Source organism: Sciurus vulgaris (assembly GCF_902686455.1).
Source record: "Sciurus vulgaris genome assembly, chromosome: 5".
Lineage (NCBI taxonomy): Eukaryota > Metazoa > Chordata > Mammalia > Rodentia > Sciuridae > Sciurus > Sciurus vulgaris.
In genome coordinates, this window is record NC_136465.1 from 52,359,696 (window position 1) to 52,372,427 (window position 12,732).

The following is a 12,732-nucleotide window of genomic DNA, read 5'->3' on the forward strand; positions in this document are numbered from 1 at the left end:
CTCAGCCTCCCTCCCCCAGCACTCCACTCTCCTGCCTGCAGGCCCCAGCCCCAGAGGGAAACTGTTGAGCTGCTAAGCTATCTGTCTGTGGGTGTCCCTCTACACAGGAAGAGCCCTGAAAACCTGCTTTGGGATAGACACCCCATCAATCCCCTGGGGTGGAGAGAAAAGATGTTGAGAGTGACTGAGAATCCAGTAAGAGAGATAGGAACGGAAAAGGGGGTATCAGGACAGTGAGGATGAGGAGGGGGCCTGAATGACTAGGAAGAGCAGGAGGCAGCCAGGGGCTTCCATATAACAAACAGGGCCCCTGCACCCTGTCTTCCCTCTTATGTCAGCTCTGTAGGGCACAGTCACCAACCATGCAACCTGGGTTTGCAGCTTTTCTCCTCTGCATCAATTTTCCCATCAGGAATATACTTCCTCCAGAGGACAGGAGGGTCGAGGGTCTTGCTTCGAGCAGTCTGCAGATCTCTTGTTCTGGGGTCAGTTATGCCTGGACCAGGAGAAATATGATGTGTGAAGGATATGTGGGAGAGGGCTTTGGAGACAGAGAGGCTGCATTTGCACATTTATCACATAGGCCTTTTAAGTACAAAGGAGGGGTTTGTGTGCATCTCTGGGTCACTACCTCTAGTTGCTGCAGTTTGCAAAGCTAGGCCCCCGTCCAGGACCTCCCTTACCTTGGAGAGCCTGGAGGGAAACTCAGCCAAGGGAGGAAGCAGGGAAGGCAGGGTGCGGCCAGCCTGTGGGCTTAGGTGTCTTTCTCAACAAGACAGAGAGTTGGAAGTGTGACTTCCCTGGCTCTGGGATTGGGTGAGCTCATTCTTCGGAGCTCTGTCTCCTTTTTTGGACATTAGCACTGTCTGGCTGTATCCCACCCTTGAATCTATTACAAGTGTACCTATTCTCATTGACAACAACTAGTCAGACTTTGATCAGTAAGCTGAAAGCCTGTTTGTGTAGGATAGTTTGAGTGAGGTAGTGGGCTGGACAAAATGATGGAGGGGTATGTGTGTGTAGAAAAGATAAAAAGACTATCTCCCATTTGAACAGAATCAAAATCTTGGTTCCTCTAATGCCACAGTGGGATGAGGTGCAGTTGGTGGGCCTGTTCTGGGCCATGACCTTAAGATGTCTGCTCTTTTCTCTGTGCTGTTGGACAATGGGGAAGGCAGATGAATCCACAAAGATGAAGTGCACTGTCCTATCTGATTGTGTTAGTTAGTTGTTCGTACCTGAGGTAATCAACTTAAAAGGTGAAAGGGTTTATTTTGGCTAATGGTTTCAGAGTGTGGTTGCCTGGTTTTGTTGTTTTGGGGCCTGTGGCAAAGCAGCAAATCAGGGTGGGGAGCATGTGGTGGAACCATGGTGAACAGGAAGCAAAGAGAGAGAGAGAGAAAGAGGAAGGGACCGGGGTCCCAATACCCATTTCAAGGGTATGCCTCCAATGACCTAACTTCCTTCCATTGGGCCCTACCTCTTAAAGGTTTCACCAGCCCTCAATGATGCCACAGGTTGGTGACTCAATCTTTTATTTTTTTAAATTGTTTTTTATTTTTTAAAAATTTAATTTAATTAATTTATTTTTATGCAGTGCTGAGGATTGAATCCAGTGCCTCACACATGCTATGGGAGCACTCTACCACTGAGCCACAACCCCAGCCCTGGTGACCCAATCTTTAACACATGGCCTTTGGGAGACATTCAAGATCCAAACTGTAACATTGACTATGATATATAAGGTGATTAGTCACTATGATTAGTCATAAGGTAAGTGTCCTCTCTGTTCTCACTTGCTCCACTCAATCCTTTGTTCCACACGCATCTTTCTTCCCCATCTCAAGGCTTCTTGGGGTTAGGGAATATATCTTAGAGATCTTTTTCCCCACACAACCCTGCATAGGATCAGGGACACAGTATGTGGTTGATCAATGTGTACTGGTTGATTCGTTCCAGGAGAGCATAGTTCATAAAGGGCCAGCTGTAGGCCTAGGATATGTCTGAAGAAAAGGGAGCATGGGATTAAACTCTAATCTAAAATCCCCATTATTTTGTGAGAAGACCATTTCCTTGGGGTGGGATAGAAATAAAACCCCAAAGCTGGGAATTTGGATGAGCTAAAACCATGCAGGATGTAGAGCATTTCACCCTCCAGAAAGAACACTTACTCTGCTGTCAAGACGACCATGATAATGGCAGTAAAAGAAAACATTAGTGATGGTGGTGAGGATTATGCAGCAATTTTAGGAGCAGCTGGTTATACATTTATGGACCAAAATGGCTGGAAAGCCCTTCGCACCGGAGGAGTTAATGCAGGGCTTGGAAAGCACTCTAAGACTGAGCGACTCTATTAGGGAAATTGTTATTTATGGAGCTTTATGCTGCATATTAAGCAATTTGGTGGTCTAGACTACAGTTAAAAATAAAGAAAGAACAAAAGGGCTTGATGGACAAATTATGCTTTTCCAGGTGGGGAAACTAAGGCTTTCTTGTAACACCATTAGGGTTAGAAGGATTTGGTAAAAGGCAGTGTTTGTATGGTGACAGATATTAAATATGATAGAGTGTAAAACTGCTTGATTACAGAAGCCTCCAGATATTCAGCTACTTACGTTTCTGTGTGTGGGAAAGAAAGCAAGTTCTGCTGGGCTCCTGGCAGCTCAGAGGGGCCTCATGGTGGCAGTTCCTTAAGAAAAGATAGTTGCCTTGTCCTCTCTTTCTGCCTGAAAACTTGGTTTCATCTGATTCTTTAAATGCTCTGGACAAGGAGGGCTGATGAACCTCTTTGTGGCTCAATCTCCTCTTCTGAAAAATGGGACCCCAGTGGTATGCTAAATAAAGGGATACAGTGTAATGTGGGTTCATGTGTTGACACATCCAGTGATACTTAGAACAAGATGTTCTAGGAATCAAAATGAAGAAGTACAAGTTTCCAGAAACATGGAAGAGTTTCCCAAGATGATGTTTTCCCATCTTAAATATGCACTAGATTCACCTAGGAATCTTATTAAAATGCAAATTCTGATTGAGTAGGTCTGGGTTGAGCATCTGCATTTTGAACAAGTTTTCAGAAGATGTTAATACTGCTGGTCTGAGGACCAAGTTTTGAGTAGCAAAGACCTAAGAAATAGTAAAAATCTATCCTTTAGTCTTTGAGTTCCCTGACTGTTGCCAGAGTCCCTAAATTATAGATCTGGAACATTTGGGTTGGTTTTTGGTTGCCTGAAAGAGAAAACCCAAATGACTTTGGATTTAAACAAGTAGACATGGAAGATTGTGCTGCTCATCTAACAACTTAAGAGTAGGCAGCTCAGGGCTGGTACAGTGATTCTTTATGACCCAGGCTCTTTCTGTCTTTCTGTTCCACCATACTTGTGTGTAAGCATTCATACTCATGCTTATGGTCTGATGGTTGCAAGATAACAGCTATACCTTCTAAAATCACATCTGAATTCCAGGCAAGAAGAAGATGGAAGAGTCTAGGTGTATGTCCTCTAAGACTGTCTATTCAAAAATGTTTTTTCACTTCTCACTGGTCAGAGTTAGGTCATAAGACCAATATTGAGAAGGCGGCTCATTTAGCGAGTGTGTATCTATTACATACCTGCTATATGGCTACACTGGAAATACAAGATAAAAAAGATAAAGTTTCTCGAGAAGATCCTGAAAGAGCTCCAGACATGTAAGCAAGCAAAATGTGAAGAGAAGATCTCTGATGGCCATCCCCAGTGTTGGGTCTAGCTGGCACATTCCTGCCAGGCTCAAAGGTGACAATTGTCTGTCTATAATCCAATTGGTGGTTCCCATGTTATATTAGATTTACATATTTTTATTACCACTCTTGAAAAGACTGTGGAATACTCAAAATCTCCAGGCCCCAAAAAAGACCTGAGACCTCTTGGCTTCTATTCTGGAACAGCCCATGCACTGCCCCTTCTTTCTCTCATGGGTATATACACAGCCCTCTTTCAGTGTTTTCACCACTAGAACACTTCTGGACCTTCCCATCTTGGCAGGTCAGCTATACAGGGTTCCTTGGCAGCTGCTTGCACAGAGAACTGTGGTCCTCTGTGTGACACAGGATAGGCACCCTTTCCAGCAACAGTCCCAAATCTCCCACTTCCAGTTCTGCAGGCCTGTGTTACATCATCCTCCTTGTCTTCCATCCTAGGACCCACAGTTTCAGGATCCCCATGCATTTGTCCAACCGCAGTCCTGTATCTCCACTCTCCCTTCTTTCAAGAGCATTTTTACCTTCTGGGTGAATTCACAGTAGTATGCAACTGACTATCAAAGGTGCTTCAGGTCTCTCTCCCCAGGGACTGGAATAGAACTAAGGCAATCCAGTCTAGTAAAAAGTCAACAGGAATTAGAATCCATAAGATCTGTGTTCCTGATCTAAGCTTGTTTTACACTGAAGTGCTTTGGTGGTTAGACTGCCAGCCAAGAAGCCTACTGTGCTGAACTTCTATGTTTTCTATGAGCTAGAAATACAGAAACTCTCTGCTAGCTCAGAAGCTTTTTGTGAAGCCCAAATGTGATAACATACATAGTGTGCAAACTGGGAAAGATGGCAGAAAGGCAGCCTGTTACTTGACAAGGGATTTTGCCTTAACCCAGATGAGTGATGTTCCAGATGGCTGAGGGGTGGGTGCATTATCCAGGCAGAGAAGACCTGGCAGAAAGAGGCTCTCCAGCACCCCTGAATGGAGACATGGTGGAGGTGGGTGCTTCCTTAGCTGAGGGCAAGGGCATCAGGCATGGAGCTGAGGGGGTTCTCCCCTGTCGAGGAGGAGATTGATGATGGCACACCCCTCTTGCTAACACCTCATTTATATCTGAGTTGGTTTCTGCTTCAACCTACAGGAAGGCAGTGGACTGTCTGGTGCACTTGCCATGAAGGGTTAGGTAAATAAGCATGTGGCTCCTAGGGGAATTTGTCCTGGTCCTGGGCTGTAGTCAGTCTTGTAGCAATGTTGGCAGATTTATTGGCCTCCCATCACTGAAGCATGTGCCACTTCACTTTCACTTCCCTGGGGTAACCAGAGGGGAAGGGGTTTCCTAAAGGCCTGTATCTCTTGCTCTGTGGAGTCTGAGTGAAGCTTTGAGGTTCCAAAGCCAGGACTTGGCACCAGGTGTTGCACCTTGGAATCCCCTCTCTTGTTTCCCACTCCCAGTTACTGTCAGAGGCTTCCAGAAACCTTAGACTTCTAGGTACTAGTGCTGTTTTTGTACAGTGTTGTACTGGGGGCTGAGGGAAGAGTGTCCAGGAAGAATTTATAGGAAGCTCTGCTTTCCTCTTAGAACTGGCTGGTGCATTCCTGAAACCCATCCACCTCTCATCCTTCACTGAGCAACCTACTAGGTGCAAACCCTGTGGGGACAGAAGTGATTTGGACATGGCCCCTGTCCACAGGTCAGCTCTGTGGTGAGAAGAGAACCAGTACTAAAATCCTATGTTTCACTGTCTTTGTATAAGGCAATGGAGACCAGTTTCTTTAGGATTCAGATCTAGGAAGATTTTTCTTTCCTGAAGATAAAAGGAACTATGTGGGCTATTTCTGCTTACTTATTGTCTTGGTTCTCAGAACTTCAGTGCAAAATCAATGCTAAAGTATAAAATCTGGATAAGCCTGGGTATTTCACATAGTTGTCTCACTTTACTACATATTTATTTACATGTACTTACTAAGCATTCAATATATGCAATGTGCTAGGTGCTGGGGATTCAGGGATGGACTAGATAAAATAAGTCAAGGTCCTGGTTCTCCAAGAGCTCACAGCCATACAGCATATACCCAGAAGTTAACAGTTATAAAATGTAGACTTGAGTGCCGTGAGGATGTGTGCATAGACTCTGAGCACAGGGAAAAGAGGGCCATTAATTGCTAAAGATGGAGGAGGGAAGTGATGGGTAGAGAGGAATTCAGCCATGTCTCCTTGGAGGAGGTGGGCTTGACAGATAAAATATAGGAGTTCTACAAAATTTGAATTCCAGATAAACAAGAAACCTTTTTTAGTAAGGGTGTCCTGAATAGTGCATGGGACATACATATATTATAAATTTTTCATTGCTTAATCTGAAGTTCAAATTTTATTGGGAACCTTATATTTTTATTTGCTAATTCTGTGAATCCTATGAGAAAGTGTTTGTATAAAGGAAATAGAGGGTGTTACAGACAGAAAAAACAATATGGATCAACAGAACATACCAAAGCTGGAAAGCAAGAAAGAAGCAAGTAAGTTGGGGAAGTGCAAGTACTTCCTTGAGACAGGAGACTGGGGTGGTAAGAGGTGGTGGGAGATGAAGCCAGAGAGACTTTGGAGGGTAAGATCCTGAAATCCTACTGGAGTTTGGGCTTTGTCCTGTGGAACTGTCCAAGAGTCTATGATGGTTTGAATCTGGGAAGTAGCCAATTAGATGGCTTTGTGTTTAGTTTATAAAATCATGTTAAAATTATATATTTTATTTTTAGATCTTTCTGGAAAAATCTATACAGTATATAACTATAAAAATCTATACAGTATATAACTCTGTATTTATAAAGAAATGACTCTATTTATGAATGAATGAAAATTGTCAAGCCCCATTTGACAAAGTGTCATCTGGAGAGTGGGTTGATGTGTCTATCTGAGCAGAGAAGCAGAAACTTGTGACCATGGCCTTCCCATCCAGGGCATGGCTAAATGCATTTTTCTCAATGCCACAAGTGGATGAGGGTAGGAACTGATGCTTGAATGGTCTCATGAGTAGCAATTGGAGGGAGTAGTTTCCCTCCAGGGAAGGAAGAATATTCTGGTGGTTTGCTTCAACTTGGTGACCAGATCCTAAAGAAGCAAAGGGTCCAGTGGTGGCAGCTGGGATGCCTAGCTATCCCCTATCAAGAATGGGGCAGAGGGACACTTACACAGAAGGAGGTGGGGTTGGAGTTTGTCTTGCACTCCAACTTTTTAAGATTCTTCCCAGACATTCCCAAAGTGCAGTTTCAGGTCTGATCAGTTCCTGGATGAGTCAGGGGCTCGAGATTTCTTGGTGGGATGGAAAAGAAACTTGTCCAATGAAGAACACCACTGCGCTTTGTGGCATCTTGTATCAAATATCATTTTAAGCTTTTCATACAGTTGAAAGCCCCGCCAGGTGCCTTATGTGTGCCTAGATGCTGAGAACATCCTTTATTTTAGGAGGCAGCACAATAGGCGTGAATAGCTCTGTTTTGGAGAATACTAAAGCCAGAGGGATGGAATATGTTTCTTCAGAGTTGCCCAGTCTGTTAGGAGCAGAACTGAGGCCATACCTCTTGCTTCCTGACTCTGGGCCAGAATACTTTTCTCTATCTTGTATCAGTCCCATGTCCACCCCCTGCCCCTTGCCCCCAACCCCCATCCCTGGCCACAGGCAGAAGCCCCTTTGTCCTGGTGTAATGCTGCTGGCTGATGGAGCAGATGCTGAATGTATCTTTGGAGAGTGTTCCAAAAGTCACTGATGATATGATAATGGAATAGAATAGGAGCAATGGGTTGGGAAGGCTCCTACCCTCCCAGTTTTATTCAGGAAGAGGCCACCAGATAGGCACCTGGGAAGCTCCTGGTGACCCTGCTTGACTGGATAATCAGCTTCAAGCAATGGGAGACTAAGAATGCCTCCTTAAGCTGGTTCTGTGAAGCAACAGGGAATGCACTTCCAATGTTCATATACTGCAAACTAGCAGTGTGGGAAAATCAGAACTTTTTCAGTTTTAAGCTTCATTTTGCCCTGGTTCATTTAAAACATTGGAGAAGCAGGGAGATCTGAGTTTCTCCTGTCCCACAGTTCTCATACTCAGGAACCCTGGTTTCGAGGAGCTGTGTCAAGTTAATAGCATGTTTAGAGTCTTTGTTCTAGAACTTTCTTCTGCGTGTGCACACGTGTACAAACACACACACACACACACACACACACACACACACACACTATTAGAGAAAGGGAGATTGGATTTGAAGTGTAAAGTTCTGACAATGTTAAAAAGGACAAAAATATTGTATGTGCCCCTGAAACAAAAAGGCTTCAGCCTGTTCCACTGGGTGCTAAATACAGCATGTAAACTTACCAGTAATCATTTTCCCCAAATTCTGAGAATGGATTAGAGTCTACTTTAATGGAACTGGGACTTAGAGTCCTCCCTTTTCAGTTGGGTCTTGTAAGGAACCAGAAATATGCTGGTTTAGAATTCTGGTGTCTACTAATACTGACACTCCTTGTTTAACCTGGAGACAGCTGTGTCCTGGGCAGAGCCCAGGAGGCTCATCTCTGAAGTAGGAAGATCTGTAGAGGGGAGGGGAGGGTGCTGGGCATTGGGGTGATCAGTGTCAATATGGGGTGACCAGAACCATCCTGGGCTCTCCCATGAATGGATGTGTAACAGCAACTCCTGCCTTGAGACTTCAGGGTTGGTGGAGGCAGTTACCTGGATGAATTTCCAGAATTCTAATGGATGACTGATGAAAGTCCTCTTACCATTTGGGAAAATTATGTCAACATGAGAGGGGTCAGCTATGTCTGGATTCAGGGTGAAAGGATGTTATCTACAAACACTGATCTTTCCAGTGAGTAAGTAAACACATACATTTGGCTCAGGTCTGAAAGCCTGTCCTGAGGAGAGAAAAGGACCCCCTACCAAACAGCATTTTTCTCTGAATGCCCCTTGAATTGAGACACAGTTGCCTGGTCTCCTGTGGTCTATTCTCTGTGAGAAATGTCTTCCCTAGCTCCTCAGGCTGAGCATTAACAATTATCTTGGGATTAACCCTTGGCCATCCAAAGTGTTGCTCTGTATTCTCTCTCTCTTTCCCCCATTCTGCCCCTCTGCTTTGGGGCAGCTTTTATTGGCCTAGAAAGGACAGAGAAGTTGACCATCCACTGATGCTTCCTGAGTGCACGGTGTAAGTACAATCTCTGTGTGGTCACGATTCCTTTAAGAAAATAGCCCTGCTTCTTCACAAACTCTAGTTATTTTACTTGGAATCTGTTCATTATGAAATTAGATCTGCAGAGTCCAAAGCAAGCTTCCCTGAGAGCTTTACAAACAAGCTGGCCCAGCAAGGCAGTCTCTCATTTGGTGCTCTGTCTCAAGAGCTAAGATCTGCAGCTCACTTGTCACACGGGGTAGCATCAATTTGTTCAGCTATGATTTTTAGTATCCTCAGCTTCCCTCCACCCACACTTAAAGACACAGACGTGGAGACCCAGTGAACTTCACGAACTGCTTACTGTTGTCTTCTGTCCCGGGGTCATTTATGCTTACACTCTCAGCTGTGGAGCTTGACTCTTCTCAGGGGAATGTTTGAAGCATACAAAGAATACCCAGGAACTTGGAGGTAGAGGATGGCAGCAAGGCTGTTCTCAAGGTCTAGCCCAACCATGTTTCTGCTCATACTGTTCTCTTGGCTTCTGCCTTAGTGGGGACCTTTCGTTTTGACATAAGGTTCCTGAACTGGGTCTGAATGTAGCATGTGTGCCCAAGTCCTGACTTGATATTTACACAAGCCACGCGGATAAGTGCACATGTGTTTTTAATGTTTTGACTTTCCACACCACAAACATGTCAATGTGTATATGCCTGCACACAGACATGCCGTCAGCTGGGTTGAGACTTGAATAGGACTTTTTAAACTTCATTTTAAAACTTAAAAAAAAAAAAAAAATCATCCTCTCAAAGCTAACGACTCTGAACAATATTTCCCACCATATTGAGCAACTTTATTCCACTCATGGGGGTGGGCGTGGGGTCGGGGCGCTGTTGAAGACCACCATTCTATTGTTCCACCCGTGGAAGATGTTGCATTTTAAATACAGCCAACAACCCCAAATACCACCTTCTCATCTTCACAGGGGCCCAACTGGACACGTTGGGGATTTAAAGAAGCACACCCCCACACCCCGACTGACTGCAGCCTTCCCAATTCCCAGTTAGCCCAGAAAAGGCTGATCTTTACACTGTTGCTAAAGAGAACAAAATCTTGGAGCAGACCTGCTAGTCTGGTGAGTTAGAAAATTAGGAAAAAGCGTTAAAAATTTTTGTGATCTCATGAATTTGTAAGGCCTATTAAGGTTTCTTGCTTTTCCGCAAACTGGCCCAAGTTAACTACAGAGCTAAACATTTTCTTTATTCTCTCGCTCTTCTAGGTATCACCCATCCTACGTTCTTTGCTTTTCCTTTTTTTTTTTTTTTTCTTTTTCTTTTCTTTCCTTCTTCTTTTATTTCTTTATTTTTTGGTTTTGCTTCTTAAGGGGTGTTGACCTATGTCTAGTTCTAGTAAACCAAATCCTCTCGCCCGTGAAGCGATTGGTTAATTGTGCTGGTGACTGACAGGGTAATGAGTGCGGCTCGCGGTAGCCGGGAGCTGATTGGCTGCGCGGGAAGACTCCGAGGGCTTGGCCGCTGGAGCACCGCGCACTCGAGTCCTGCAGCACCGGGAGGAGGTGTCGCGCGCCCGCCTGCAGTCCGCTGCGCCTCTTGGGAGCCGGGACCGTACTCGGTCCTCCGCGCCACGCTTCGCTCCTGGTTGCGAACTCCCGCCAGAGCGCCTGAGGCAGGCCAAGGGCCGCCACCCGCGGGAGACCCGGCAAGAGCGCGCCGCCTCGGAGCCGGGCAGGAGTGGGGACGGCGCCTTTTGTCCCTGGAGATCCTGAAAGTTTGCGGCGGGACGCGCGCGTGAAGGTAGCGCAGGCAGCCCCGACGTCGCGGCAGCTAGTTCTCTGAGCCAGCATGGGCAGCGGGCGCGGCGCGGGGGGCCACCGCTGGGCCGCCTCCGGTGTGCTGCTGGCGCTGGCCGCGGGACTCCTGGCCGCGGGCACGGCCAGCGAGTACGACTATGTGAGCTTTCAGTCGGACATCGGCTCGTACCAGAGCGGGCGCTTCTACACCAAGCCGCCGCAGTGCGTGGACATCCCGGTGGACCTGCGGCTGTGCCACAACGTGGGCTACAAGAAGATGGTGCTGCCTAACCTGCTGGAGCACGAGACCATGGCCGAGGTGAAGCAGCAGGCCAGCAGCTGGGTGCCTCTGCTCAACAAGAACTGCCACATCGGCACCCAGGTCTTCCTCTGTTCTCTCTTCGCGCCCGTCTGCCTCGACCGGCCCATCTACCCGTGCCGCTGGCTCTGCGAGGCCGTGCGCGATTCGTGCGAGCCGGTCATGCAGTTCTTTGGCTTCTACTGGCCAGAGATGCTCAAGTGTGACAAGTTCCCCGAAGGAGACGTCTGTATCGCTATGACCCCGCCCAATGCCACCGAAGCCTCCAAGCCCCAAGGTAAGGGTGCCCCTTCTTTTGCCCTTCGACCCCATGTCCAGGGTGGGTTCTATCCGCGGGCGGCCAGGGCTGCAGCGGGGGCGACGTTAGAGCCCTCATTACCCCATCCCGTCCCACCGCTGCTTGTAGTTCAGATGTGCTGCCAGACATTGCTCTCAAGGTGTGCGTACTGACTCCTAAAAGCGTCTAGTTGGCCCGTGGTGTCGCTCTGCCTCTCTCATGACCCAGGTGCCTGGTGGGGCTTGCTTAGGAGTGGTGGCTCTCGGCCTCGGCCCAGCAGAGACTTGGTCTACACTGGAGCAGTTCTTCCTGAGATCCGGTCTCTTTTTCCATACCTTAAACAAAACATTACCCTTCCAGTAAAAGGAGAGGTCTCCTCTCTTTTGGGAGGGTACCGAGTCCCCATCCAGAATTTTTAACATCTGAATCAGGATTCTACGGTAGGAAACCCAAAACGCAAGTGTAGAAAGCTCAGAAAGGGCCAGAGAATGCTAGGTGCAGGCTTTATTTTCATAGGTTCCAAGAGGATTCAAACAAAAACCTCTTTCCTTAGCTGGTCATTCAGCTGCGTAGTCCTAGGACTGCTGCAGAATTGGCTAAGAAAAAAAAAAAAGTTTAGGAACTTGGGATTTCTGTTTCTTCACTCCATTTCAGGTAACAACTCTGAATTCGGAAGGTTTAGGAGGTAGAAAATCTCTTCTCCATCATCCTTGCATACCCCCTGCTTCTCTCATTTACACAAATCCTCAGGTAATTAGAAAGATAAAAATGTAATTAGCTCATTGTTCATCTCCTCCATGGGGAGTAGGGTGCTGCAAATTGGACTTTGTAAATTCCTAACAGCCCCAGGGGCCCCAGGTTCCTCTCAGAGCCCCCTCCTGTTTAAAGGGCAGTCTTCTAGTGGGAAGAAAAAAAATTTGGGGTGGGGGGTGGGGAGCCAACCAAAATAACGAACAAACAAACAAACAAACAAACAAAACCCAGCCTATGACCTTTTATAAGACTGAATCCAACCCAGAATTCTTCCAAAGCAAAGATAAGGCTCAGAGATGTGCAGATAATCTGGGATGGGAAAGCTATACTCCAGGTATGCTTAGCACAGGGGCTGGCATCTTGAGGGCTCTCGAGGAGCAGGGAGAATTTAGCTTATCTCGAAGTGTTCAGTATTTTTAACCTCTGCTATTGATGCTAAAAAAAAGGGGGATGAGTAGTCACCTTACTCTGGGAGAGATGTGGGAAAAGGTTTGGCCCAAAGTTTGTTTATTCTAGGGAGGGAGATGGGTTCAAAGTGACCAACATTGGGTGGCATTAGCCCCAGGCCTCGGGTGAAATAGGAAATAGCCTGCCTGCAGTGTTGATGTCTGGCACCTCTGTTCTCAGTGTTAATCTTGTGCAGTGGGGTACAGCCCTTTGAGAGCAAGAGCTGAGCAATTACCCAGA

The 12,732-nt window shown here is 46.5% G+C and overlaps 1 protein-coding gene across 1 annotated transcript in view; it reads left to right on the forward strand.

The window, feature by feature from the left end:
• Positions 1-10,421: 10,421 nt before the first annotated feature.
• The window catches only part of SFRP1 (secreted frizzled related protein 1), a 44,701-nt gene continuing 42,390 nt past the window's right edge, over positions 10,422-12,732 (forward strand). Inside the window, exon 1 of the mRNA XM_079141055.1 lies at positions 10,422-11,292. Coding sequence (XP_078997181.1) covers positions 10,749-11,292 — 544 coding nt within the window. The 5' untranslated portion in view covers positions 10,422-10,748. The remainder of the gene's footprint in view (positions 11,293-12,732) is intronic.